This window comes from Gloeophyllum trabeum (assembly GCF_000344685.1).
Source record: "Gloeophyllum trabeum ATCC 11539 unplaced genomic scaffold GLOTRscaffold_00008, whole genome shotgun sequence".
NCBI classification, from domain to species: Eukaryota; Fungi; Basidiomycota; class Agaricomycetes; order Gloeophyllales; family Gloeophyllaceae; genus Gloeophyllum; species Gloeophyllum trabeum.
In genome coordinates this window covers 1055039-1081836 of record NW_006920417.1, presented here as the reverse complement: position 1 = coordinate 1081836, position 26798 = coordinate 1055039, and the positions used below count along the sequence as shown (strand labels likewise).

The window sequence follows — 26798 nt, the reverse complement described above, 5'->3', positions numbered from 1 at the left end:
GCCACAGTATTGCCCACACTCGAGCCTTTCAGGGATCCATTCCACCCTCCGAGATTACAGGTAGTATTCATCGCGTGTCGTCCGTACTCTACAGGTAGCCCAATGAATATAATAGATAGACCAGAACAGAATTAACGAAAACGACAGTGCAAGTGCGATTCTATGTACAGTACCATGCGTGCTTGTATGAGTGAGGTGCGTGGTGTTCCGGCATCTACAGCAGAAGGAGAGGAGAGTGGAGGGCGACCCGCTCAGCTCCAGACATCCAACATCAGCCGCGACCGCTCCTTGAGCAGCTTGAGCTCCGCCGCGCCCTCCACCTCCGCGCTCCCGCCCTTCGCCTCGCCCAGGATCCTCGCAATGGTATCCTCCACCGCCTTGCTCATATTCTTCGCGTCCCCGCACACATACACGTACCCCTTCCCGTTCAGAATCGCGTCCGCGATATTCGCGCGGTCCTCCCAGATGAGGTCCTGCACGTAGATCTTCGACCCGTCGGGCTTGTACGGCGGCTCGCGCGAGAAGGCCGTGTGCATCACGAACTTGCCCTGCAGCTCCTCCGCGTATTTCGGCCACTCGTCCTTGTAGAGAAAGTCTTCCGTGGACTTGCGGCAGCCGTAGAAGAGCGTGATGCGCCCCCAGTCCGCGAGCGCGCCCGGGCCGTTCTTCTCGATTGTCCGGCGCGCGAGCGCGACGCGCTCCTGGATGAAGCCGCGGAAGGGTGCGACGCCCTGGAGACGTGGTTAGTATCGTGAGACTCTGTACTAGCCCGAGAGACCCACCGTGCCAGGGCCGACCATGATGACCGGCGTCTTGGGGTTCGTGGGCAGACGGAAGGTCGAGCGCCTCACATGGATGGGCACCTTGTAGACACTGCCCTCCTTGTACGAGTTGCGCGGGCCCTCGATCGCATACTTGGGCTTGGACACCACAGCCGGCTCGCCCTCGGCGGGCTCGCTCACGAGCGGGGCGTCCTCGCCATTCGCCGCAAACTTGAGGTTCAGCAAAAAGTTCGAGCCGACGCCGTACACCCATCGCTGCGCGACCTTTTCGCTCTGCGCGCTCTCGTACTTGAGCACGACGGCGGTGACGTGGATCTGGTTCGGGAAGAGCTTCGGGCTGGAGGAGATGGAGTAGTAGCGCGGCTGGAGGCGCGGGACGGAGGAGACGATGATGTCGAACGGCACGGGCCACGCGGTGGTGTTCTCGGGCGTCGGGCGCGCGTGCAGGTCGTCGCCGGCGGCGAGCTGGAGGACCTCGCCGAGCTTGAGGCACCCGCCGGCGACGACGCGCGCGTAGAGCTCCTTGTCCTGGTTGTACGCGCGCAACAGCTCGCCGGCGGCGGGGGAGGGCGCGAACTTGCTGAGCGCGCCGAGCATCTGCCGCCCGACGAGCGCGCTGATGTCGATGTAGTGGCGGAGGACGGTCGCGTAGGTGGTGGGCACGGGGAAGGGCACCTTGGCGAGCGCGGGGTCGAGCGAGTCGATGTTGATGATCGTGTCCTTTTTGTGGTAGAGGCCGAGCGCGCAGAGGAGGCGGACGACCTCGAGGTCCGGGTTCGACGGCCACACGCCGACGTGGTCGCCGTGCTGGTAGGTGATGCCGGAGCCGTCGACGTCGAGCTCGAGGTGGACGCAGTTGCGGTCGGCGCCGGCGGCGAAGAGCTCGCGGGCGGCCTTGATGGGGGCGGGGTACGGGTTCTTGGCGTCGTGGATGCCCTTGGTCTTGGTGAGGGCGCGGGCGGAGAGCTCGCCGAGGTAGACTTTTTCGGGGGGGTGGGAGTCGAGCTCGTGGACGGCAAAGTCGGGGGTGTCGCCGCCCTGGCCCTCCTCGACGCCCATCTCGCGCGCAAAGGCATCCCACATCTTGTCCTTCCACTCGAGGTAGTCTTCTTCCATGGAGCGGTCGTCGTCGCCCTCGCCGCGGTCGCCGATGCGGCGGGCGCCCATGTCGGCGAGCTCCTTGTCGACGATGCGGGCGATGGCGTTGAAGTGCTCGTAGGTGCGGTTGCCGAGGCCGAAGATGACGTACTTGAGGCCGTCGAGGCGGTGGGCGCCGTTGGAGAACTCGAAGGAGGAGTCGCGGAGGTTCTCCATGAGGGTGACGGCGTTGTCGGTGGGCTCGCCCTCGCCGTAGGTGGCCATGACGAAGAAGACGGCGGAGTCGTCGGGGACCTGGTCGAGGTTGTCAAAGTCGTACTCTTCGGGGTCGCACACGAGGGAGGTGAGGCCGAACTTGGACTTTGCCTCCTTTGCGATCCTGATGGCGTACTCTTCGGCGGTGCCGGTCTGGGAGCCGTAGAAGATGACGAGGCGTTTTTTCTGGGGGAGGGGTTAGAAGACGGAGATGGATATGAATGCGTTGGGACGCACGCCCTCCTTCATCTTTGCGACAAAGTCGCGAGGGTTGCCGGAGGCATTGGCGGAGCGGTTGGAGACGGGGGCTAGGACGGACTTTGGCTTTGCGGGAGCGAAGAGCTGGTCCTTGAAGAGGTAGAGGGCGGCGAGGACGATGCCGAGGGAGAGGATGAAGAGGTCGGAGGTGGAAGCGATGGCCATGGCGGGGGAGGGCGACGACGCTGGGGGGACAAGTGGCGCGAGGCCGGGGCAGATATACTCGACTCGACGTGGCGTCTCCGAGTCTCCGAACAAGGCGCCGCTCAGCAAATCCGCCTTACGATCAAGTTACGATACTACTAACAAGTGCCTAGTACGATACGCCTAGAGCGTCGCTGCTGTTTCGGCCCCGCAGCCGACTCTGTCCGTAGACGGGACGTGCATTGTCATACGGCCGCATCCACTGCATCACGGCCCTCCCCCGATGGCCATCCCCGGGCGCGTCCCCCACGCCGCGTGCCCCGCCGGCCGAGCCACCGCCTCGCGCACCCCCCGCACCTCTGCGCTCTCCCGCCCCAGCTCGTACCCGTACCACTCCTCCGCCAGCGCACCCCACGCTCGCAGGGCTTCCACACTAGAGTACCGTTAGCTTAGCTTAGCACTTGTATCACGCCGAGTCCTCACTCCGAGTGCGCCGCCGCAACCCACACCACGTCCCCCGCCAGCCGCCCGCGCTCGCTCACGTACCCCTCCGCCTCCCCCAGCGCCCATATCCGCCGCGCAATGTCCGCCGCCGCGCGCCCGTCGATCGCGCCGCCGCCCCAGCTCGCGAACTGCGAGTAGAGCGCGGCCATTTCCTCCAGGCGCGCGTCGGACTGCGCGGACAGGGCGGGCGCGAGGGAGCAGGTGGCGCAGGTGCAGTTGAAGGCGTATTGGCCGAGGAGGTACGCTCTGCCAAGTTGGTTGATCAGATGTCAGAGGATGTGTGTAGCGCTCACCTCCGGTCCTCGCGCTTCCTCTTCGTGTCCATATACGTCGTCAGCAGCTCCTACGAATGCAACCCTTGTCAGGCACCAACCCCCTCCCCATTCCAAAGCAGGAGCTCGGGCTCTCCACCACCACTCACCTCCCCCCTCCTGACATCCCGCACCGCATGCACCACCAACACCCCCTCCCCCGCGCGCCAGCTATACACAGCATTAAACGCCCCCGCGCACGCGTGGTTCAGCCGCGCCATCGTCGGGAACACGCCGATGTGCCCCTCGCCCGCGGCGACGGCGTTGGTTTGCACGATCGCCAGCGCCACGTCCAGCGGGTCCGGGTCGGGCGAGGAGGGGAGGTGCACCGCGGAGAGCGCGAAGAAGGCGGAGAGGGAGGCGGCGGGGAGGGCGGAGAGGAGAGAGGAGAGGAGGGCGGTGGGGGAGCTGGTTACTGGGGGGGGGGTGAGTGAGGCGGTGGGGGCGGGGAAGGGGGGAAGGGGACGTACTCTGCTGCGGGATGCGCAGGAGGGGGGCTTCGCGGATGAGGAGGTCGCCGCGCTGGCTTGACATTAGTCCTCGTACGAGACCCTGCCGCATCTGGATCCTTGCGCACCTTGATATCCCGCGTCGCGACGAGGCCCTTCCCCCGCCCGGGCAGGTCGACCACCTCAAAGGGCGGACTCGCCGGCGCATTCGGTATTGGTGAGGGTGTCCACAGTACGCCGAAGAGGATCGCTATGCACAGGCACAGCAGCGCCAGCCTGTTTCCAGATACAAAGTTTGAACGCGGTTCGCGGGCGTACTGACCACGTACGCGCGAGGCTGGTCGTTTCGGTGCTCGCATGCGTGTCTTCATCCCTCTTGTTTGGAGTCTGAGAGGCCGTGTTCTTTTGTCGTGTGGTGCTACGCATCCGTGGGCTGCAGAGGAGGACTGTAATAGCCACCGATCGCGCTGGGAGAATAGGCGCCCGTACTTTCTGTCCGCCACACTACTATAACACGCTGATTACCATCTCCCCTGTGACATGGCGTACGAATTCCTCTCGGCAGACACCGCCATGCACGCCGAGGACTCGCCGTGGGACGACGCCCCCGGGCATACGGAGGAGGCGGGGTGGGCGAGGATGGCGGGCGAGTATACGAACGTACGTCTCGCCACCTCCCCCCTTTCCCTCCTTCCCTTCACTCCCTTTTCTTCTCGCCAAATGTCCATGAACATGCTAATGATGGGTGAATACAGGCAGGCTACCGCGAGGGCATCACCGCGGGCAAGGAAGCCGCGCTCCAGGAGGGGTTCGACGCCGCCTTTGCGCGCGTCGGCGTCCCCCTCGGGCGCCAGCTGGGCGTGCTCCGGGGGACGTGTGCGGCGCTCGTGGCGTTCCTCGCCTCCTCCTCCTCCTCCTCCTCCTCCTCGCCCTCTGACCCGACCGCGCGAATGGAGGTCCAGACGTACCTGGAGGAAGCGCGCGAGATCCAGACCCAGCTCGCGCGCGTGCGCTTCTCGGACGTCGACCCCGGCGACGAGGAGGCGGAGAGACACGCGCGGGAACATGCGGGGGAGGACGAGGGGCTGGGGGTGGAGATGGAGATGGTGGGTGGGGACGAGGGCGCGGAGAGGAGGAGGGTGGAGGCGGTGGAGGATATGCTGGAGAGGATGGGGGTGGATGGGAGGGAAGGGGAAAGAGGGAAGGGGAGGGGGAGGCCGACGGTGGGGGATGTGAGGAGGCTCAGGGAAAGGCTCGAGGGGCTCCTGGAGAGTGTGGGGGTTGAAGTGGACTTGAGTTGAGCAGGCCCGGGGGTGTTTTTCTTGGGATTTTGGGTCATGCCATCTGGAGGGTGGGTTGGGCAATACGTGCCTGCAGGCGCGACTCGGTTCTTGCTTGCCGATGATACCCCGATTGTCCTCTGCTTTTCCTTTCTTACTAGATCGCTGCATGGCTCAGATCCGCGTCGAGTCTGCCGGAGTCGTCGATCAGTACGTTGGTACGTATCCTCCCTGATCGTGTCTTGGGGAAGCTCATTCGTACACCAAGTTTGCAGCTACCTATCGCGCACTCGGTCTCGAAGGACATCGACACAAGCCCACGTGCACGCCGAAACGGGGACTCCAGTCTGCGAAATCATGAATGAGCATGTGCAAGCTGTCGTCGAGCCTGTAACCTGTGAGTGGTCGAATCTACATATTTCCCAAGTTCAGGGCTTGATGCTACTCCACTGCCAGGCAGAAGTGATGATATGTAGCACTATATTAAAATTGAGATAGAAATCATTCGCTGTACCCCACAAACTTGAATCCGCTTCCTCGCGTTGAATTCGCCCGAGCCCGTGACGGGGGGCTGCAACGATGCAGAAGAACTTGGGGGCACTGGCAGTGGTAAGCACGTCTGTAGAGGTTGCAAGTCACGGTGGCGGAGGTGTTTGCGTTTGTTTGTGCACACGACTGGGGTGCGCCACAGGCGCGACTAATTAGCGCGTCCAGCGTTGAAGCCGGTCTGACTGGCGAATGCGACGGGAAGTACGTCGAATCTGAGCAAGAGCGGTGGAACCTTGGATGACGCCGCTCAATCTTATTTTACTTTCTCAGTCCCCCTTTCTTGCGATTTGAGAGAGCTCCCGCGGCTGGATTGATGCTACGGATATATAATTATATGGAGCATCGAGCCATTTCTTCGCTGTAGTCCTAGATATCACCTCACCATCAGCTGTCTGCTGCTCGCTTACTAAAGCTGAACTGCGTCGAAATGCATCCCTCAAGGGATTTCTGAGTCGCAATCCGAGCATTGCAAGTTCCACGTCACGATCACGTGAAGCCAGCGAAACGCTTTCCTTGCCTCGACCAGCGCAATGGCAAAGGATCTATCCTTCCTCACTCGCTCTCGGCGTCGTTCGGTGTTGGCGAGGCAGAAATGTCTCTCGTAAGGTATGCCAATTGTATGTCAATAAGGTTCCAGTCCTCTCAACTGTAGATGCGGAGGCAGGCTGGTAATATGTGTGTCGGGCGTGTATGCCATGTTCCTCGTACGTCCTCTGCCTTCACCCCGCAGAGCCCGTCATCACCTTTCCAACAGCTCTGGGCCATCGCCCAAGAACGACGTACGCTATTTGCTTGTTTATTCGTCGCAGACTTGCTCACTTGTTTGCCTCGCGATCAGTGTCCGTGCCGTTTAGGTCGACGGTCCCCCCGCACACGTCCGACAAGTTCCACTTCCCGCTGTTCATGGGCACGTGCCAGAGCATCCTCTCGTCGCTCTCCGCGCTGCTCTACCTCCTGATCCGTCGCCCGCCGACGTCCACCGTCTCCCTCTCCCACATCCTCGGCCTCTCCCCTCCTCCCCCTCCCCCTCCCACCACCAAAACCCAAACCAACGGCTCAGCCAAACCCTCTCCCCCTCCTCCCCCAAAGTCCCTTCTCCGCAGCTTCCTCCAAATCTCCCTCCTCTCGACGCTCGCCGCGCCGTTCGGCTTCGCCTCGCTCGCGCACGTCTCCTACCCCTTCCTCGTGCTCGCCAAGTCGTGCAAGCTCGTCCCCGTGATGCTCATGAACATCCTCGTCTACCGCCGCGCGTTCGCGCCGCACAAGTACGCCGTCGTCGCGCTCGTCACCGCCGGCATCGCGCTGTTCATGCACTTTGGCGAGGGCCAGCGGTCGTCCCGGACTGGCAGCAAAGGGGAGGGGGACGGGAGGAGCCCGTACTTGGGCCTGCTGTACCTCCTCGTGAACCTCCTCCTGGACGGGCTGACGAACAGCACGCAGGACGAGATCTTTAGAATGTACAGGCACCTGACGGGCCAGCAGATGATGTTCTGGATGAACGTCTTCGGCACGGGCGTGTCGACGCTCCTCGCCGTCCTGCCCCTCCCGTACATCCCCGTCATCCACCCCTCGCACGGCGCGCACGGCGAGTTCGGCGAGGCGCTCGCGTTCGTGCGCACGCATGAGGGCGCGGGGCGCGCGTTGTTGGGCTTCGCGGTCACCGGCGCGGTGGGGCAGCTGTTTATTTTCGAGACGTTGCAGCATTTCGGGAGCCTCACGCTCGTGTAGGCGTCTTCTTTTTCCTTTTCCTTGCGTGAGGTTCTGATGTGTGTTTTGTGGGGTAGGACGATCACGCTGACGCGCAAGCTGTTCACGATGCTCCTCTCCGTCGTCGTGTACAATCACACGCTGACCGCGGGCCAGTGGCTCGGCGCCGCCGTCGTCTTTGCGGGTATATGTCTAGAGGCCTACGTTAAACGGAGAGGTGCGTGTCCGTATACCCTAGCATCTCTTATGTATGCACTGACATTCGCTGGTAGACGTGCATGCGAAGCGGGTGGTGCAGGAGAAGGAGAAGCCGGCGCTGAAAGAGCTGTGATGTGTTGTAGACTCTAGAGTGGTTTGTGTGATATTGTTACTAATGTTTAGAGGATGGACTAGACCGGCCTTGGAGGAGGGGTATTTATTCAGTTGCTTTCTATCCACGTTGACGTCCAGAAGCTCGGGTCTGCAACCAGATATCATCTGTTCCCGTGCGTGTATGTATTTTATCGATGCTGGTGCGAGGTTCGTGCTGCCTGGACGTCCGCGACGGCGCCGCGTGTCCGTGGAGTCTTTTCGGGCCCTTCTCTGCGCCCGATGCAAGGGAGGTTTGCATGTGTAGATAGGAACAGGACCCTCGATTGGGGTTACGGTTCCGGTTCGGATTCTGCAATTGTGGGCGGCGAAATGCTGTGGCTACATGATGTGTACTCGGACATTTGGACATACTCGTTCCTTTGGTAAGAAGAGAAAACGTGGACAGGGCAGAAGATAGAGACGAGCATATTGACGCGATTATAACCCAAGATAATAGGATAGGTATACTGATACGGGTACTGACTGGAAGACGAAGCACAGAGCACACGGGAGAGGAGAAGGAGAAGGGGGAAGGAGAAGTTAAGTCTGCATGGCGTCCGGGTCGGCCGTGTCCTCTGCGAGCGAGGGCCGCTTCGGCTGGAATCTGCGAGGAGTCAGAGGACGCAGAGAGGAGAGAAGGAGATACTTACTTCTGCTCGTCTTCGTCGTCGTCGTCTTCGCGTTTTCGCCGCGAGACGACGCGCTGCTGTGGCGGGTGCGAGGCGACTGCTTGTGTGGCTTTGTAGATGGATTCGTATTCCTGCGCCGTTGATGCTACGTTTAGAAGAGTACGGGAGCGACGGGATGGACGGACAAACAGCGCACCTTGATCTGCGTCAGGAAGCCGCCGTTGGGGCTGATGCAGTACCGCCGGTTCTGGACGTAGTGCAGCGCGTCCTCCCACGAGAGGTGGTAGTGCTGCATGACGAACATCACGACGAACGCGGGGGAGAGGGAGATGCCGCCTGCCGGGCGGAGCGACGTCAGATTGAGATATGCAGGGATGCAGGGAGGGGAGGACGCACCGTTGCAATGGACGAGCACGCGCCCGCCTTGGGCGATCGCTTGGTCGATGAATTGGCGTGCGCTGGGTATGAAGGGCTCAGTCAGTGCCACCCGGCTAGAAGGGCCTTGGTGGATGGAGGGATGACGTACGCGGGGAATAGCCGGATGAGGTTCTGCTCTTCACTGTCCTCGACGTCCAGTGTGAGGTAGACAAAGTGCTCTGGGAACCGGGGCTTGACGGAGAAGGCTTCCTTCGCGTCGCGGATGCACACGCTACCAGCGGGGAGGAGGCGTGTCAGAGACGAGAGAGGATGAGAGGCACAAGGTGGGGGCAGCGTACATGTGCGTGACGCCCATACCTTGTAGGGTTGGTAGGGATTTGGATACCTGGAAGGGCCCGAGCAGGAGTCCTGGGAGGATCTCCTGGCACTCGCGGCGCATTTCGTATCTGCATACCCACAAAGGACGTTCAGCATAGGATTCCAGTGGAGAGGAACGATGCGACGCACTTCCACTCGACATCCCCGGGGCCCTGGATGAGTTCCCGGAGCTGGTCCTCAGTCAAGCCCTCTTCTTTCTTCACTTGGCCTGCAGCTCCCGCGTCCATTGGTTCCTGAGTGACCGGTGAGGACGTGCAGAAAAGGAATGGTAATCGTGCCGGTCAGCAAGCTAGAGGGCTTGCGCGTCCGCCGTCGGTGATGGTGAGCAGGAGAGCGTGTCCGCCCTTGTCGCGTTCGTGCCGCCGGTGCCTAATGAGTGTTTGGACCAGATCCGGCTAGATCTCGTGCCACAAAGCCGAGTGCCACAGCGTAATTCAGCATTCGGTTTGCGCAGTCTTACATTGAGGCTTCAACTCACACCTATCCATTGGAAAGGAGACGAATCAAAATGAATATGAGCGTAGAAGATGCTCCGTAAGTCACAGATTGTCTTGTGAGATTCTCCTGCCTTGACAACGCGTCATGCGTGTAGGGTGCTCGTCGAAGCCGAGGACGTCGACGAAGACATACCGTGAGTTTATCAATTTTGTGCCTTTATCTACCTATAAACTCTCGGTGGGTGTCTAGGGTGCTCGTTCCGGTAGAAGATCCAGTCTTGGAGAATGATGCGATACCTGAAGCACCAGGCGTCCCACTGACTATCATATGCGGGTTCTTGGGTGCCGGGAAGTCAACGCTGGTCAAGTACGTTGTGTGTTATGCATATCTTATTCAGATTAGTAACTACGGGGTGTGATCGTCTAGACGAATCTTGACGGAACACCATGGCTATCGCATAGCAGTCATAATGAATGAGTTCGGAGACACGGCGGTGAGTGAAGCATGATGAGACACTGAGCCGTGACGTTGACCATATCTGTGTAGGACATCGAATGTATGTGAGTGACGACGAGGCGTTGTGCTCAATTCTTGATTCACGATCCCTCCTCGATCTTTCACAGCCCGGACGATCAACGTTACTTCTCCTGACGACCCCTCAACGGAGGGCTCCGAGGAAGTTCTCGAGCTGCCTAATGGGTGTCTCTGCTGTAGCATCAAGGACGTGGGCGTAGCAGCCATTGAGAAGCTCATGGAGAAGAAGGGCGCGTTTGACTATATCTTGCTGGAGACGACGGGGTTGGCAGATCCAGGTGAGTGCTATCCTCGTCTGCACAGTTCATGAGAAGGACGGAAATGTGCAGGTCCTATCGCGTCGCTATTTTGGCAGAACGAAGAGTATGCGTATGGGCTGGGGAAGGATATCAGGCTGGACGGCGTCGTGTGTGTCGTAGACGCTGTCTTCGGGCGAAAGGTGCCTGCTCTTCCCTCCCTTGCTCGTTAAAATCTCACGTTTACGCCCGTTCTCCAGCAAATGCTAGAAGACGAAGCCGTCGACGGCGTCGGCGAGAGTCTCAGGCGCGTCCGTCTAACACTGCAAGCCAAACGCGCTTGCTTACTCACACATGATACAGGCAGATCGCATGCGCCGACGTAGTCCTCCTGAACAAGGTTGACCTCGTCTCTGATTCGGAAGTCGAGGAGACGGAGCAACTCATACACAAAGTCAACCCTGCGGTGACGGTGCACCGCACAGTCAGGGCACAGATCGATCTGGGCAGTGTAGTGGGCATCGACGCGTACGCCTCGCGCATGCCGTCCAACGCTAGACACAATCACGACCACTCGGCGCACGACCACGAACACGAGCACGATGCGCCGGCCCCGACGCACTACGAAGTCCGCGGCATCACGAGCCTGCAGGTTCCCTGCCCGGTCCTCTCCCGCGCGCATTTCGACCGGCTCGACGAGTGGATCCGCACCGTGCTATGGGAGGGCACGCTCCCGGCATCCGAGTCTGAGTCCCTGTCGGGGAATCTGGAGGTCCTGAGATGCAAGGGTATGTTCTCGTGCCGGGACGGAAAGAGGTATGTCCTGCAAGGTGTTCGGAATATCTACGATATTTCGGAGATGGATGGTGCTAGTGATAAGGCCGGCGGTCGGGGTCAGGATGTGGGAGTGCCAGAGATGGGGAAGCTGGTGTTTATTGGGAAGGGGCTGGATGAGGGGGTTCGGCGGAGTCTGGAGGCTGTCTTGCGATCATAAGCATTGGCCGATGTGTGTTGCTCGCGTCTTATTGATATTCTCCTGCAATCAATCTTGACCATCTGCATGGTTATGGAGACGGGCTCTGATGGATGTCAGAAATATATTTCAGGTGAGTGCGGTGTAATTTCGTGCAGTTCTTGTGCTTGGCAGCACCTACATTTCTTGCGCGCTAAAATTTCCAGCCCTGCTGCGAGTGCATCTCCGGTCCTTCGCCGCAGTGTTGTTGTCGTCCAGCGTTCCATCACACCCTGCTTCAGGCTGTTCTCTTTCTATGCAGATCTGTCATGCAGATGCTAGTCGCCAGAGGCTGCAGGGGACTTTCCTCTGACAACGAATCTACGGAGTGCACAGGCGATAGATGGATACAGACAAATCTGTACACTGAGGTGCGTACTGCGCTGTGATCTAAGCAGTACGACTTGGCGGCGTGGACATCTCACGCACTACAGAACTTGACCGCGGATGCGGTTGTTCGTCCTGGGACTCTGGCTCGCCCTGTGCATCGACAGATGAAGCTGGCAGGATCGGTCGTAATGGTTCTACAGGATGCAACGGGTCCTCATCCCGGTTGTCTCTAGATGCAATCTCTACCATGCCCTTCGTTCCAGCCTGCTGAAGGCCGTCCTCGCCACGTCCCACCATTCCAGCTCGTTAGGGCGCAGCTCCCCTGGGAAAACGATCGGCAGGAGGGAGGCACCTACGCCTGGGTATCGCTCCTCACACTTCTGAAGTGACCCCATCACCTTCTTTTCTCCGAATTCCTCGACAAACTCCAGCGGGATGCCTGCTTGTACGGGTGTCCGGCTGGCACCCGCTGCAGTTACATTTTGCATCATCCCCAGCAGCCCTATAGCCATCAGATACCAAGTGTCCTTGGTGATACCGGCAACTGTAATCAACAACGCGAGCCAAACGACTGCGAGAACAGTGAGGCTTTCTCGGGTGCCCTTGACTACTGTTACTCTTCCGGTGGCCGGGTCCTCGAGGTTGAAGCCATTCTCGCATCCTTTGATAACTACGATTAAGCGTCCGCCATTTCCTCTCGTCAGGGACACGAGCTTGTTTCTCCTTCGACAGGCCCATTTTTCCTTTCTCCACTGCGGGAGCGCTCCATGGATAAGAGCCAATGAAGTACCAGCCGCCGTGACGAGGAATGTTGACCAGTCATTGTGGAGGATCCAGGGAATAATCGAGATAACGAGTTGTATGATCATGACCATGACGCCCGTCAGCAGTATAGGGTCTCGCACCCACCGACGCACCGTCCGGGAACGATAATCTGGATTACACGCATCGTATACACGGATCCAAAGAGGAGAGAACCTCTTCGTCCCTCGACGTGTGTGCTCTCTAAGTCGCGTAACAGACGCCCTAGCACCCATGACTTGTTGTCCCTCGTATAGCCACTTTGGGTGCTTACCACCAGCGAGGGGCAATCTGTTTCAGGCATAAGTTTGCCATCGCCGAAGGACGACATTAGCGCGGCGAAAGCGTAGGCAATCCAACCAAACGAGAAGGCGACTGGTGTGAAGTAGTATCCGGAGACTTGCGCGAGCGCTTTCTGGATGATGTCCCCGCCTATCAGTAGGAGTATCGAGAGAATATCAGACGGGGATCGCCATTGTCGGCGGCTTATGGTGGACGGCGAGGACATTCTGCTCTTGGTATGTGTACAGTATGAGGGAATCGACAGGCATTGATGCTGCATGTCTCCGCATTAACTTCCATCCTTCGAAATGAAAGCAGACGCCCCAAACCATATCAGATCCACCCTTTTATGAATAGGTGGGCGCCACTCACAACCTTAGGCACTCACCGTCTATCTTTGGCCTTGTTTGCGGAAATTTGTGGTGGGTATCGATCCGGCCAGCGGCGGTCCTGGAACCCATCGCCTTTCGGCGAGACCTGCACACTCGAAGCACACAGACGTACGCCGATTGCCTAGTTCGCCATTGGTGTCGACAGCTTACAACGCGCAGCCGGACAGACTATGCCTACCATTATATATGAAGAGGCCATACCAGGACACGGCGAGCAACCTGTGGATATCACCATATCCGCTACGCCAGAGCGATATCGCTTAGCGGATTGCAGGGCGCTCGTGGAGGATGACGTGTTTGTGCCTCCAAGAATTCACAGACAGAGAGAGCATGAAATACTCCGCGATTTCCTACGTATGGAGAGGGCTAGGTCTGCTGCCCTCCACGGAAAATAGGTGGCTCAAGATCAAACAGGATGAGCGGGGAGACCGAATCAATGTCGAGGTCCTATGCCATGCTGCTGCTGCATCCTTGCATCGCGGAATCCCTCACATCTGGATGGACCGGTTATGCATCATGCAGACGAATACAGATGACAAGAATTGGCAGATTCGCAAGATGTTTGGAATATATCAAGATTGCTCCCTCTGCATTGTCCTCCCAGGAGGCATGCAGCGACTGGTCCGACTAGATGAGGAGACCACTTGGATACATCGTGGCTGGACACTACAGGAAGTCTTGGCCCCTCCAGAGGTTCATGTTCTTTTCGAATGGAGACTGGGGTCAGGTGAGGCTCGGGGTGGTGAGGGAAAGTTGCAACACGTCCAGGAGGTCATGATCAAGGAGTCTGCTATGGCTTCCATGCCGATGATCCTGGAGGCATGTACTGTGGGGTACCTATCCTTCACATCGACGGAAAGGAACCAAGCCAAACCATATATGGTTAAGGCAGCCATGTTCAGCGACATCGAGAGCCACTCATATAATGACCCGCCCTTTTGGCAACCACAGAGGAAGGTTCTCGCACCTAACATCGCTGCCCTCACTGTCGCCATGGACCTGGAAGGCATCTTCGACACCACCGCAAAGAATTACGCAATTTGGCAGAGTTCACTCATGCGAACATCGTCGAGGCCGGTGGACATGGTCTTCAGCATCATGGGCCTCTTCGGCGTCACACTTGATACGAAAAGCTTCTCCAGAAATGATCGCCTTTGTGCAACCATGGCCCTAGCCTCCGAGATTTTGCGCAAGCGCGAAGAAGCATCATGGCTCGGCGTAGCGTTCCGCATTGCACCTTGCAGGTATCTGTCGACGTTTGCCGCATTCCCGCAAACAAGTGTCGCCGGTAAAGCTCTGGTACCGACCAAAGAGGGTGGGCAACAGGTGTCCCATTTGATCACCAACGAGTATCCATATGTAGACGCACTCTGCCCTATGCCTCACGGCAGCATGGATGAGCATGGTTATCTCAAGTTCGAAGGGAAAGCCGTTCCTATCACCAGGCTTCTACAAAAAGCCGAAGGGTCGCAGACTGATCAGGCACAGGTTGCCCCTACACGACCAAGTGTCATCACCGCCGTGGATGGCTCACGCTGGAAAGTCAGGAAAGAGAATGATTCGTTGGAGCAAGCAGTGGATAGTGGAGCAAGACCGGAAGTGACAGGCGGGGCGGAGGCGTTTGTTGTCCTGTTGGGCTGGTTCAATGAATATTATCCGGGTGGAACACCAGCCCACGACGCCAACAACATACGGGCGATGCTTCTGCAGGAGCATGACCCAGAGGGACGGTGTTATCACCTGCGAAGCTATGTATACCTGAGTCAGCGCACATACAGCTGGGTCAAGAGCTGGAAGGAATACCCTTTCCTAGTGGGAGGCCCGGACACCTTCACGGAATGCGATGGCACTGAGAGTTCTTCTAGTGAGCTTGTGGAAATCGTGGTTCCAGAAGCGCGATACCCATTTCCCTCAAGCTCACGGAAGGATGTCACACTGAGGGACCAAGTAATACGAAAGTCGAGATGGGCCGTGGACCAGCGGATCCTGGAGAACATGCTGCAGAGTCCTCCAATGGAGCGATTGTGTGATTACGCAGAAAGCAATACCCCTATACATTACCTAGGGTAGTAAAATAGTACAACGTACCTAAATCTTAGCCCTTGGAAGGACGTGGAGCGAACTGAGACACCTGTGAAGACCGAACTGCAGACACCTCTGCAGACCATGAACAGACCATTCTGGCTGGCTATAGCTACACGTCTTACTGTTGCTCATGTCTAAGAAGGATCTCCCTCGACGACGATCAGCCTGGGAGATGGAATTTTCCACGCGATTGGGTGAAGGGTGGAGGCAAGGGGTGGCTCTGAACTTTGACGGAGACGTGACGAGGCGTGCTGGCTGCAACCGTGTCGCCGCGTGTATCCTTGATATTACCGGGGATAGATGACAGAAAATAACAGGTAGCGGAACGGACTACACCTGCTGCACTCGACCGACCATTGCCCCCCCCCCCCCCCGAATGTGTAAGGGTAGCGAGGCTACACTGGAACACTGGCAAGCAAGCTACAGGTCACGGTGTAGCTTCCGTGACCGTAAACTTACATCCATACCCTAAGGTTAGGGTTTAGGGATGCACGCACATCAGGGGCGGTAAGTGATTAATTGATTCAACGGCCATCCCACCAACGATACATACGATACAATCTCATTCTACAGCCCACCATGACCTACAGGGGCCGAATCGGCTTGGGAGGGTCAACTCTATCAAAGTGAGCCGTGCTCGCCATGAGCATGCTGGGCTTGGTCCCATCCCCCTGTCACGATCGTCAGTGTTGGTTCCTCAGTTTCTAGAGACAAGACCACTCACGATGAACCAAGAGGGAAAGCCGGGATTGAAGGGGATGATGCTCTCGATGTAGGCGATCTGCTCGTCGGAGAGGGAGATGTCGAGCGCCTGGATGTTGTCCATGAGGTGCTCGATCTTCCTCCCGCCGATGATGGGGAAGACGTAGGGCGCCTTGTGCATCACGTATGCGATGGCGACTACAGATGCTAGTGAATACCCGCGCATACAACCATCCAAAAACACGAGACACGCACCAGCCGTGATACTCTTCGCACCCACCTCCCCGGCGACCTTCTCCAGCGCGCGCGATACCTTCTTCTCGTCCTCATTCCGTTCCCAGTTAGGGTCCATCGCCATCCGTCCCTTCTCGCCCGTCTGGCGCCTGCGCTCCTCCTCCGCGTCCGTGCGGATCTTGCCCGCAGCCAAAACGTTCCACGGTGCGAGCGCCATGCCCCACTGGCGCGCCATCGGGATGATGTCGCGCTCAAAGTCGCGCGCCATGACGTTCCACGCGCCCTGATACACGCAGAACGGCGTCTTCTTCGCGTCGCGCGCGTACTGGTTCGCCTGCGCGACGACCCACGCGGGGGAGTCGCTGATGCCCAGGTACAGGACTTTGCCCTGCAATACGAGTGTGTGCAGCCCGTCCATGACCTCCTCAATGGACGTGTCCCAGTCCCACCAGTGCACGTAGAGGATGTCGATGTATGAGGTGCGGAGTTTCCGGAGGGAGTCGGTGACGGAGATGAGCATGGATTTGACGTTGTTCCCTGTGTAGTTGGCTTTGATCGCGATGGCGTCTTGACCGCGTTTGTAGTTGGTGGTGTACTGCGCGGGCGTTAGCTTTGAGGCAGCTGCGACGGCAGGATGAGGGACTTGCCTTGGTGGCGATGATGAGTTGGTCGCGGATGCCCCGCTTCTCCGCCCATTCGCCGATGAACTCCTCTGAACTCTCATCCTGACTGTATGCGCGCATACATCAGTGATTGCTAGTATTTAAGTATGCTGCAGACGCCACTCACTAGTTGTTCGCAGTGTCGATAAAGTTCCCGCCGGCGTCGTAAAAGGCGTCAAGGAGCTTGAACGACGCCTCCTTGTCCATCGCACCCATGCCGTACTGCGCCCACTTGTCGCCGATGCTCATCGCACCGAGCTGGAGCGGCGAGACGTGCACGCCCGCGAGCTTCGAGAGCTGGCGGTAGCGGCCGAGCTTGGTCTTCGGCGGCGGAGGGGGGCCCCAGAGCGACATTATGGTGAGAGTATGGGTGGTGAATGAGAGGGGCGAGAGTACGAGACGTGGGTTAAAGGGGATGGGCGGGACGGGTGCACGCTATTTATGCATGAAGCTTGGGATAACGGTGAACTGGACTCGGAGGGGCGCGTCAAGTGACGCGGCCCCGACCTTCGCTCGAAAATGAGAAGAGTATAGCGTGCGTGTAAGGCTAATCTATTGAGGATAAATCCATCCTTGTCAGCGTCGATTTCGCATTGGAAGATACACAATCCCGTACCTAGTACCACTCCGAAATGGAGCGCGAGTCCTAGCGGTTGCATAGAATACAATGGCATACGGAAGCCGACTTGGGTACGTCGCCCCTCGGCAGTCCGGATAACGGGTCTAAGTTTCAGGGCAGCGGGCAAGTTCACCGCTGAGGCAAATGTGTTGTCCATAGGGAAGGAACATAGTAAACTTCCGTTTGTCTCGTCTGAAGCGACAAAGGCGAATGCTGAAGCAAGTCAAAGCTGGCCATCGTGGCCGGCGATGTGGGCGCTTGTGTGTGCGTCGTCGGCACCGACCGACTCAAGATACGATCGCGATCCAGTCAAAGCTTGTTTTCCGGTGCCGTCTGTGACTTCGTCGTAGGATACATACGCGACCACCCTTTGCCTTCGTCCTCATCACAAATGTCGACTTCAAAAGCCGAGGACGTCCGCTGCGTCACCTGCTGCGGCCATGTCGACCATGGCAAGACCACAGTCATGGACGCGCTCCTCGCTGCGAACAACATCATCTCGCAAAGAATGGCCGGAAAGCTGCGCTACCTGGACAGTCGAGAGGACGAGCAGGAGCGAGGGATTACCATGGAGAGTAGTGCCGTCTCGCTCAAGTTCCAGGTCAAGGAGGGAGGTACGTGCTCAGTGGATGCTCGGCGGACTGGTTGACAGAGTCTTATAGGAAGCTCGCTGAGGACGTATATAATCAATATGATCGATACACCTGGACATGTAGATTTCTCCAGTGAGGTCTCTACTGCATCCCGGCTTGTGGACGGGGCTCTTGTACTTGTGGATGCTGTGGAGGGCGTATGCACGCAGGTAAGTCGTGATCTCACTTATGAGCCGTGGTCCCACATCTCTCAGGACTTCATTGTATACTCGCCCTTCGTCGAGGTAGCACTCTTGTGTCGCGATTCATGCGACTGTCTATACTACCTCACTTTTGGTCATACTTTCCATACAAGCATTAACTAATGATACCACTGTTACTTGCAGACCATCGCCGTCCTCCGACAGGCCTGGCAAGACCGCCTCAAGCCCATCCTCGTCATCAACAAAATTGACCGGCTCATCACCGAGCTCAAGCTTGCGCCCGTCGAGGCCTACCACCACCTCGCGCAGCTCATTGAGCAGGTCAACGCCGTCATGGGCGGCTTCTTCGCCTCGGAGCGCATGGAGGACGACCTGCGCTGGCGCGAGGAGCGCGAGCGGCGGCTCGCGTCCAAGAAGGAGGCGCACGCGGCGGAGGCGGACGCGATAGTCAACGAGGGCGAGGAGTTCCAGGAGAAGGACGACGAGGACATCTATTTCGCGCCAGAGAGGGGCAATGTGATCTTTGCGAGCGCCATTGACGGGTGGGGGTTCCGTGTGGGCAAGTTCGCGCAGTTGTTCGCGGCGAAGCTGGGGATCAAGGAGGGGAATTTGAGGAGGGTGCTTTGGGGCGATTTTTATTTGGACCCCAAGACGAAGCGCGTCATCAGTCATAAACATCTGCGCGGGCGGGCACTGAAGCCGCTGTTCGTGCAGTTTGTGCTGGAGAATCTGTGGGCCGTGTACGATGCCGTGTCGCTCAACCCGTAGGTGTGTCGCCATCTCTACAATACCGCTATTACTGAACGTACTACTCAGGAACCCAGAAAAGGTGAATAAGATCGTCACATCGCTCAACCTCAAAATCCCGCCCCGCGACCTCAAGTCGAAAGACGCGCGACAGCTGCTCTCGCAGATCCTCACGCAATGGCTGCCGCTTTCCACGGGTATCATCCAGGCGGTCATCGACGTCGTCCCGCCGCCCTCCGAGTCGCAGCGCTTGCGCATCCCCAAGATGCTCTACCCGGACCTGCACGAGGCGACCGTCGCGCCTAAGTCAAAGTTGGAGGAGAATCTGTACGCGTGCGATGCGCGGGAGAGGGCGGCGGTGGTTGCGTATGTGAGCAAGATGTTCGTCTTGCCGGATCGGGAGCTGCCTGAGAATAAGGCGCGGCCCTTGACGGCGGAGGAGATGAGGGCGCGCGCGAGGCAGGCGCGGGAGGCGAGGGAGAGGGCGGGGCAGCCGGCGGAGGCGAACGGTACCCCTATCGAGGCGAATGGGAACGGTAGTGGGGAGGAGAAGAAGGGGACGGAGGCGATGCAGGAACCGGGGCCGGGGAATGTAGAGGACGATGGGGAGGCGGTGTTGGGTTTTGCGCGGCTTTATTCGGGGGTTATCAAGCGCGGTAAGGATGTGAGGTGTGTCTTGCCGAAGTACGATAATGCCCTGGGCCCCTCCCATCCAAGGAATCGGAAGAGAGTGTTGGAGGCGCACGTGGAGGGGCTTTACTTGATTATGGGGAGGGAGCTGGTCCCGGTGGAGAGCGTGAGGGCGGGGAACGTGTTTGCCATCCGGGGACTCGAGGGGAAGGTGTGGAGGAGCGCGACGATATGTGCGCCTGGAGAGGGAGAAACGGATGTCGACGGGTGTTTGGTGAACCTTGGGGCGGTATACCAAAACGTGTGTATGTCTTCATGGCCTGGTTGCGGGATACTGAGCTTTCCTTTCCATGTAGGCCGCGCCGATTGTGAGAATAGCGGTGGAGCCGGAGTCGCCTGCGGATATGCCGAAATTGGTGCGCGGGTTGAAGCTGCTAAGCCAGGCGGACCCCTGCGTGGAGACGTTCCAGCAGCAGACAGGCGAGCACGTTATCTTGGGCGCGGGCGAGCTGCATTTGGAGGTGAGGTCTTGCTACCCTGGTCCACGATGTGCAACGGCTCACGTTAATCCCAGAGGTGCTTGCGGGATCTGAAGGATCGGTTCGCGGGTGTTGCGATACACGGGTCGGCGCCGATCGTGCCTTTCAGAGAGACGGCGGTGAAGGGCGTGGACATGCCACCGCCCAAGTTCGCCCCGGCGAAGCGGGGCACGATCAAAGGCGCAACAATCCACAATCTCGTGAAGTTTACGATACGCGCGGCCCCGCTGCCGAAGCCGCTGCACGATTTCATTCTGGACAATCTCATGATCCTGAAGCGCATACAGCGCGAGCGTAAGTCGCAAGGGGAGGAGGAGGCGGAGGAAGAGGAGGAAGTGGGGCTGCAGGACGAGGTGTATAGGAAGCCGACGGTGAAGCCGGAGAATTTTTGGACAAGTTTGAAGGAGGAGTGTGTGAAGGTGGGGGGCGAGTGGGCGGATGTCGCGGACAGGATATGGGCGTTTGGGCCGCAGGGCGCGGGGGCGTGCATCCTCGTGGATACGAGGTGGCCGGTCAGTCCGAATTCGTGCGTTCTCCTCTGAGGGTTTCACTATACTGTTAAGGATCTGACTGATGGGATTGTGTAGGTTGCGTAGGAGGATGGACAGGTTGAGGGCGGGTGAGGATAAGGAAGTGCAGAGTGCAGCGGAGCAGTCGATGCGAGACTTGGAGGGACATGTCGAGACTGGGTTCCAGTTTGCGACGTTCCAAGGGCCACTGTGCGCGGAGCCGGTTGAAGGTCTCGCCTACTTCCTGGAAAGTTTCGAGGTGGATGAGAACCGGATCGAAGAAGAAAAACGTGAGCGTCTTCCAGACCTGGCTTTACATATTTATCACGTGCTTCTGTAGAGCATAACAGGATTGCACAAGTTACTGGGTCGTTGATCTCTGCTGTGAGGGAGGCGTGTAGAAATGGTCTGCTGGACTGGTCACCCCGTCTGATGCTCGCAATGTATACATGCGACATCCAAGCTTCTAGTGAGTCTATTCAATCTTCCTTGGAAGGGAGTGAGAGTACTGAGCCGTTACCATGCAGCTGAGGTGCTGGGCAAGGTGTACGGCGTTGTGGCTCGCCGACGAGGGCGTATTGTATCTGAAGAAATGAAGGAAGGCACGTCATTCTTCAGCATAAGAGCGCTGCTACCTGTCGTGGAGAGTTTTGGGTTCGCAGACGGTGCGTATTTTCCCTTTGGCCGTGAGGAAATACCGATGTGCTGCTATAGATATCCGGAAACGGACTTCCGGAGCTGCCAGTCCTCAACTGATCTTTAGCGGGTAAGTTATTCATATTATGTTTTATTATTCGTGCTCACTAGCTCTGCAGCTACGAGTTGTTGGATCAGGATCCGTTCTGGGTACCCACGACTGAGGAGGAGCTCGAGGATCTCGGTGACAAGGCTGACCGGTCGAATGTGGCAAAGACCTACATGGATGCGGTGCGAGAACGCAAGGGGATGTTTGTGGACAGAAAAATTGTCGAGTTTGCGGAGAAACAGAGGACGCTCAAACGATAAATATATAGTTGTAGAGCGTTGTGTATGTTACCAGATTTGCAATGCAGTGGTCAGTCCGGAAAGGTTCACCTTTGCGACGCGCGGCCGGAGGCATTTCATTTGCGTATTCCAGCTTTTGCTTATGTAAGCAGATTGTAGCGAAGGATGGACGGACGCTTCCCCCATCATCAATCCTAGCTTCCCGCCTCTGCTGTCCTTCTCGTCCAATATCGAGCTCGCCGTCGTCGCTGACTCAGTCAGCGCTCGCGCTACATGGCCGCTCTGGCATCCTCCGCTTACTCCGGTGGTCTGCATCCTCGGATGGCCAACTCCTCTGGCGGTACTGTCGATCATGCTCAACAAGCTCCAGCGGAGGACGAACAGTTTATCACGACGTTCTTTTGTAGAGCACTGTACGACTACGAAGCTCAGGATGCTTCAGCCCTATCCTTCCGACGGAACGATGTCATCGAGGTCCTGACGAGGCTCGACTCCGGCTGGTGGGACGGCTTGCTTGGCGAGGAGAGGGGATGGTTTCCTTCAAACTACGTGACCGTTATCTCGGATCAAGAGGCGGAGGCTGCCCTGTCTGGCTCAGAGGCTGCCCCTGCAGCGAACAGTTCCCAGGTAGATGCCTCCTCTGTCGTGGATATGGCACATAGTCTTTCCAGGGGTCAGCCTCAATCGGACAGCGAATGGTTAGATGGAGACACGGAGCTCGCGAGCGCACGGGACGCTATGCGGGAACTCGCATCGTCAGCTATGGCAAGTGGGACAGCCTCCAGTGATTTTTGGGTACCCGAGGTTACGCCTGATGGCCAAGTGCGTGTCGTTCAGTGTGCCCTGCAGTCCCGCGCGGTCTTATGTCTGCCCCATTAGATTTATTATGTCAACACCCAAACCGGAGAGCGTTCTAGAGACTTGCCCCCTGAGGATGAGGGCAGTAGGGCTGCGAACGACCTCAATACCATCGCATCACCATCGAGCTCGCGTTCCGGGACAAGCGCGGGAGCAAGCAGAAATGGGATAGCTGGTAATGCACCATCTGATATTGTCAGACCGGTGCAGGAGGCCTCAAGACCAGCCGGATTTGGCGTAAGCAAACGAACTGGTACGCCCGAGCCTTGGGTTCGGCGACTGGCAGACGACGGGATGTCGTATTACTATTACAACAAGGTGACCGGGCAATGGCGGTGGACGCTGCCAAATGCAGACTCTGGTACTAGCGACGATGAGCTCGCTCGCGACTTGGGCTACGACGACGTTCCTGGTAATCGCGACACCATCGTCGCACCAGGTGGTCGCCTGCGTTCAGAGTCATCGGTCTCCCGAACCCAGAGCAGCAGCGGTACTGGTGACCGTATGAGCGTCTACTCAGACGATTCAGACGTGCACCCTCGGGAGGGCGGGCGGTCAATCGCGTCCAGCACACAGCGCTCAAGGTCGACAAACGGGTACACCAGCGCCAACGGGCATAAAGCCCGATCAATGGAGCAGAATAGCGCACTGGAGCTGACTTCCGCGGAGCGACTAGCACAGACTTTGCAACAGGCTCTTGAGCCCTACCCTCCAGAGTCTGTCACCGATCTATCCGCTATAGCTCGCGAGGCTATCGCAGCTGTAGGGGATAGCATACGGCTCGACGGCATCACGCGACTTCGGGAACAGGATGACGTCCTTGATAGGCGTGTTCTGAATACTGTTCTTTCCATCCGTAATCTCCTCTACGTGTCGACACCCCCATTCGGTCAGGTCCCACAAGCCGCCCTTCCACCCAGTGCTCGCGACTACAAGTTCAACACCACCGCTCAGGCCTTGCAGAGTCATCTAAAGCCAGCACAGCGGAAGGTGACAGCGACGTTATCCAAATTAGTTCTCTCAGCGCGTGCTATGCAGTACGATTCCGGCTCATCTACCAACGAGACGCCCAATCGTATAGAAACTGATGTAGCAGAACTAGAGCGCGCCATCGTTTCGTTCGTAACTGAAGTGCAAAAATACCATAATCAAATGTCACTTCAGGAACGCCAGGTAAAATTTCCAACAAAGCGGCTACACGGGGTGTTTTCGACAGAAAACATAGGTCCTGGACTTCCCGGAGCCGGTTCAGCTGGCAGCTGGAAGGGGTTTGGATTTATTGCCACGGATAATAGAGAGAAGATTCCGTCCAAGGTTTTGTCCGCGGAGGCTGTTGCGGATGTCCGAGACCTGGAGCTTCGTGTTCACGAGCAGATCCGGGTCTTGATGACTTCATTGCGGGATTCCACCATGACGGCTGGTGAGCACGTCCTTTGAATATGACAGACCTCATAGGTTGACGCTTGCCACAGCCGTTGCTCCAGTTGCATCTAGTTGTCAAGCCATCGTAACGCACCTGTCGGCATTCCTCAGGTATGTGGGGGACATTTCCGTGAAGCGACATGTGGATGTACAGGGCATCCATGGTGCGTCTACGCTTCCCGCGCAGGAACAGGCGTACCTTCAAGCTGTGGACAAGGCTCGTTTACTTCTGCGTACTCTCGAGGCGGCAGCTCAGGCCCTGTATGACGACGGAGCTCTATTATTGGTGGCCATGCAGCATATGTCCCCCGATATGCGTGACAATCCATTGGATCTGGATTACCTCGACATCTTGGCCACTTCATTGAGATCCAATCTCAATATGGTCCAGGAGAGTCTCGAGTCGTTATTGGTTGTAGGCCAGGACCAGGCAGAGCTTGCTGGACCAGAGTATCAACAGTCGATCGACGCTGGTATAGCCCGTGACACGGCCTACAGCAGTGACATCAACTCGCTTTCCGATTCATTCCTAGAATCCGAGGCCGATGATATTGTTGATACGGAGCTTGCGCTCAGCAAGCCTCGCGGTCGTCTCTACACAAATCCGGACTCCATGTTCTCCAAGGGATCACAGTCTACGAATGACAGTTACCGCTCTGAGAGCAATACGGACATGCCGATAACACCCACTTGGTCTGGTCAGGATGCATCCATCGACCCCCTTATAAGCCCGACTTCGACTGGAGCGCCCGGTCTCAATATCGATGACGATACAAACTCAATATTTGATGACGAAGGTAATTGAGCTTGGCTTCGCTCCTCATTTCTTCTTACTTACTGATAGGCTATGCAGTGCCGGGTATGGTTAGTAAATCTCCGTCCCGGGGAAACAAGGGCAGCAAGCTCGCCAAGCTGCTCGGGGACGAGGTCCCGCGAGGAGTAGCAGAGAAAATGAATGCTAATGCGAAACCCTGGTATCTTCGTCCGACGTACGATTCCAACGAAATCATCATCGAGCCCGATGGTGCTGTTCGTGCTGGTACCGTCTATCAACTAGTACAGCGCCTGACAGCCCACGAGCATGGAGGTAAGCTCTTCCTGCTTTATATGCATCCTAATCTCATCCCGCTCGATGTTGCCCAGACCCCAATTTCAATAAAATCTTCTTACTAACGTACAAGTCATTCACTACCCTCGATGAGCTGTTCGACTTGCTTGTACAGCGCTTCTGGATACAGCCACCAGAGGAGCTTAATCCTCGGGAACGCGAGGAATGGGTCAAACTTAAGCAGAACATCATACGGGCGCGGTAGGTACTTAAGGTATCGGTATCGATCCATGGCTGATGGGACGATATGTAGCGTCCTGAATACCTTCAAATCTATGATCACAGAAGAAGGTTTCTTAGAGAAGGAGGACATGTACATCCTTGATCGGATCAAGAGCTTCGTTTCTGATCCACGGGTTATTCAGTACTCGGGAGCAAAGCAGTTACTGAGCTACATCGAGCGCATCGTAAGTGTGCTCCCTGTGACATATAGTGCAAGCATCTGACTATTGCTGAACAGCAACGGGGAGGCGAACCTACAGTCAAGATGACGAGTGGTTTCTCGCAGTCCCCTCCGCAGCCGATTGTGCCCAAGTCGAACAAGAAGCTGAAACTTACCGACATCCACGCTACGGAGCTAGCCCGTCAGTTGACTATCCTTGAGAGCAAGATGTTCATGAAGATCAAGGCGATGGAGTGTCTTCAGCGTTCGCGTTCCAAGAAGATTGGAGAGCACAATGACAGTATATCGGAATTCATCCAGACGTTCAACCGGGTACGTAGTCCGACTATTCGCTTCTCGCGTGTGACTGATATGATTTATTCCCTAAAGTTGGCGAATTGGGTAAAGGATGCTGTCCTGGCCAAGGAAGATTCGCGGAAACGAGCCTCTGCTATCAAGCATTTCATCATTACCGCGGAGGTGAGTGCAGTGGTGTAGATCTTGCGCCTGTGGCTGATAATATTGACCATGCAGCGTTGTCAATCGATTCATAACTTTTCCAGCATGGCAGCTATAGTCTCTGGTTTGAATGCTTCACCTATCACCCGCCTGAAGCGGACATGGGAGCAAGTTGGGGCAAAAGCTGTGAACACCCTGCAACAATGTCATATCAGCACGGACAAGAACTACCAGGCATACCGTGCGACGCTCGCAAAGATTACCCCACCATGTGTTCCATTCTTCGGTGAGATCTCTTGCTCGTATAGATATGCTCACCGTTAAATGTTCGTGCTTCACAGGGATATACCTGACGGACTTGACGTTCATCGGCGACGGCAACGCCGACACGCTCAACGGGAATATGGTGAATTTCCGGAAGCGGCAGCGGGTCGCGGAGATCATCCAGGAGATTAAGCGATACCAGTCGATCCCGTACAACTTCCAGCCGGTGCCGGTGATCCTGGCGTACATCGAGGAGAACCTGAACCAGTTCACGGCGCCGGTGGACTACGACGAACAGTTCTGGCAGCTGAGTCTCGAGCGCGAGCCGCGAGAGCGGGAGGACGAGAAGATGGCAAGACTGTTGCAGGAGAGCGGGTTCCTATGAGCCCCTTACTTCTGGGTGGTTGGATGGGTGTATATATTGCTGGATCTTCGGAGGTTTGCGGTTTTCCTTTGCTATTTTTTCGTGCGTCCTGCTGTGGGGATGTGCGAAGTTGCTGTAGTACTACTATTTCGGTTTCCTCCCCTCGCTCCCTCGATTGGAAGAAGAACACGTTTGCTTATAATTCACTGTATAATTAGCTTACGGCGGACTAGGCGGGATCAATGCGGTTTCATTTTATGCAGTAATAAATTCGCGAATAGCGATCGTCTGCCCAGCGACTCCGAGAGTCACAGTGTACGCGGCGTCGCGCCATCG

The 26798-nt window shown here is 57.4% G+C and overlaps 12 protein-coding genes across 12 annotated transcripts; 6 read left to right on the top strand and 6 right to left on the bottom strand.

The window, feature by feature from the left end:
* Positions 1-2: 2 nt before the first annotated feature.
* On the bottom strand, positions 3-2558 carry GLOTRDRAFT_139255 (NADPH-dependent cytochrome P450 oxidoreductase; the record flags this gene model as incomplete). The annotated part of the gene is made up of 3 exons (XM_007868811.1): positions 3-731; positions 783-2321; positions 2373-2558. The coding sequence occupies 3 exons, from the start codon at positions 2556-2558 to the stop codon at positions 252-254; spliced, it is 2205 nt and encodes a 734-aa protein (XP_007867002.1). The 3' UTR covers positions 3-251.
* Positions 2559-2804: 246 nt separating this feature from the next.
* GLOTRDRAFT_77456 (SET domain-containing protein) lies at positions 2805-4307 on the bottom strand (the record flags this gene model as incomplete). The annotated part of the gene is made up of 6 exons (XM_007868810.1): positions 3930-4307; positions 3823-3874; positions 3463-3767; positions 3335-3384; positions 3021-3287; positions 2805-2970 (listed from the first exon to the last, which is right to left on the bottom strand). Exons 1-6 carry the CDS (start codon positions 4170-4172, stop codon positions 2805-2807), a joined length of 1083 nt encoding a protein of 360 aa, XP_007867001.1. The 5' UTR covers positions 4173-4307.
* Positions 4308-4341: 34 nt separating this feature from the next.
* On the top strand, positions 4342-5102 carry GLOTRDRAFT_130096 (uncharacterized protein; the record flags this gene model as incomplete). Its single annotated transcript, XM_007868964.1, has 2 exons — positions 4342-4461; positions 4557-5102. 2 exons carry the CDS (start codon positions 4342-4344, stop codon positions 5100-5102), a joined length of 666 nt encoding a protein of 221 aa, XP_007867155.1.
* A 1120-nt stretch (positions 5103-6222) lies between these two features.
* On the top strand, positions 6223-7885 carry GLOTRDRAFT_139252 (UAA transporter; the record flags this gene model as incomplete). Its single annotated transcript, XM_007868809.1, has 6 exons — positions 6223-6236; positions 6295-6334; positions 6385-6409; positions 6469-7354; positions 7415-7554; positions 7610-7885. The coding sequence occupies 6 exons, from the start codon at positions 6223-6225 to the stop codon at positions 7666-7668; spliced, it is 1164 nt and encodes a 387-aa protein (XP_007867000.1). The 3' UTR covers positions 7669-7885.
* Positions 7886-8334: 449 nt separating this feature from the next.
* Positions 8335-9300, bottom strand: GLOTRDRAFT_42610 (phosphotyrosine protein phosphatases II; the record flags this gene model as incomplete). The annotated part of the gene is made up of 6 exons (XM_007868431.1): positions 8335-8448; positions 8514-8653; positions 8714-8775; positions 8844-8966; positions 9034-9141; positions 9203-9300. The coding sequence occupies 6 exons, from the start codon at positions 9298-9300 to the stop codon at positions 8335-8337; spliced, it is 645 nt and encodes a 214-aa protein (XP_007866622.1).
* A 355-nt stretch (positions 9301-9655) lies between these two features.
* On the top strand, positions 9656-11275 carry GLOTRDRAFT_106375 (cobW-domain-containing protein; the record flags this gene model as incomplete). Its single annotated transcript, XM_007868808.1, has 7 exons — positions 9656-9704; positions 9781-9877; positions 9938-10008; positions 10135-10323; positions 10375-10484; positions 10542-10588; positions 10645-11275. The coding sequence occupies 7 exons, from the start codon at positions 9656-9658 to the stop codon at positions 11273-11275; spliced, it is 1194 nt and encodes a 397-aa protein (XP_007866999.1).
* A 590-nt stretch (positions 11276-11865) lies between these two features.
* GLOTRDRAFT_43449 (uncharacterized protein) lies at positions 11866-12492 on the bottom strand (the record flags this gene model as incomplete). The annotated part of the gene is made up of 1 exon (XM_007868490.1): positions 11866-12492. One exon carries the CDS (start codon positions 12490-12492, stop codon positions 11866-11868), a length of 627 nt encoding a protein of 208 aa, XP_007866681.1.
* Positions 12493-12722: 230 nt separating this feature from the next.
* On the bottom strand, positions 12723-12899 carry GLOTRDRAFT_13685 (uncharacterized protein; the record flags this gene model as incomplete). Its single annotated transcript, XM_007868407.1, has 1 exon — positions 12723-12899. A coding segment is annotated over one exon (177 nt), but the record flags the coding sequence as incomplete, so codon positions are not given.
* Positions 12900-13428: 529 nt separating this feature from the next.
* Positions 13429-15168, top strand: GLOTRDRAFT_130091 (uncharacterized protein; the record flags this gene model as incomplete). The annotated part of the gene is made up of 1 exon (XM_007868807.1): positions 13429-15168. One exon carries the CDS (start codon positions 13429-13431, stop codon positions 15166-15168), a length of 1740 nt encoding a protein of 579 aa, XP_007866998.1.
* A 599-nt stretch (positions 15169-15767) lies between these two features.
* On the bottom strand, positions 15768-17255 carry GLOTRDRAFT_77442 (Aldo/keto reductase; the record flags this gene model as incomplete). The annotated part of the gene is made up of 5 exons (XM_007868806.1): positions 16909-17255; positions 16763-16848; positions 16141-16740; positions 15908-16083; positions 15768-15854 (listed from the first exon to the last, which is right to left on the bottom strand). The coding sequence occupies exons 1-5, from the start codon at positions 17133-17135 to the stop codon at positions 15768-15770; spliced, it is 1176 nt and encodes a 391-aa protein (XP_007866997.1). The 5' UTR covers positions 17136-17255.
* A 536-nt stretch (positions 17256-17791) lies between these two features.
* GLOTRDRAFT_139248 (P-loop containing nucleoside triphosphate hydrolase protein) lies at positions 17792-21699 on the top strand (the record flags this gene model as incomplete). The annotated part of the gene is made up of 11 exons (XM_007868805.1): positions 17792-18014; positions 18063-18202; positions 18380-18960; positions 19013-19874; positions 19930-20094; positions 20148-20638; positions 20700-20911; positions 20962-21090; positions 21149-21286; positions 21336-21387; positions 21437-21699. The coding sequence occupies 11 exons, from the start codon at positions 17792-17794 to the stop codon at positions 21624-21626; spliced, it is 3183 nt and encodes a 1060-aa protein (XP_007866996.1). The 3' UTR covers positions 21627-21699.
* Positions 21700-21902: 203 nt separating this feature from the next.
* Positions 21903-26756, top strand: GLOTRDRAFT_111391 (ras GEF). The gene is made up of 10 exons (XM_007868804.1): positions 21903-22427; positions 22485-23883; positions 23936-24682; positions 24739-24972; positions 25029-25194; positions 25247-25400; positions 25454-25708; positions 25766-25855; positions 25910-26120; positions 26176-26756. The coding sequence occupies exons 1-10, from the start codon at positions 21927-21929 to the stop codon at positions 26481-26483; spliced, it is 4065 nt and encodes a 1354-aa protein (XP_007866995.1). The 5' UTR covers positions 21903-21926; the 3' UTR covers positions 26484-26756.
* The last annotated feature ends 42 nt before the right edge of the window (positions 26757-26798 follow it).

Bases quoted from the DNA above. Each gene is read 5' to 3' on its own strand.
- GLOTRDRAFT_111391 (XM_007868804.1), top strand. From the start codon at position 21,927: ATGGCCAACTCCTCTGGCGGTACTGTCGATCATGCTCAACAAGCTCCA. The intron at 25,195-25,246 runs GTAGGTACTTAA...GACGATATGTAG, and splicing joins CAGAACATCATACGGGCGCG to CGTCCTGAATACCTTCAAAT. The intron at 25,401-25,453 runs GTAAGTGTGCTC...ATTGCTGAACAG, and splicing joins TGAGCTACATCGAGCGCATC to CAACGGGGAGGCGAACCTAC.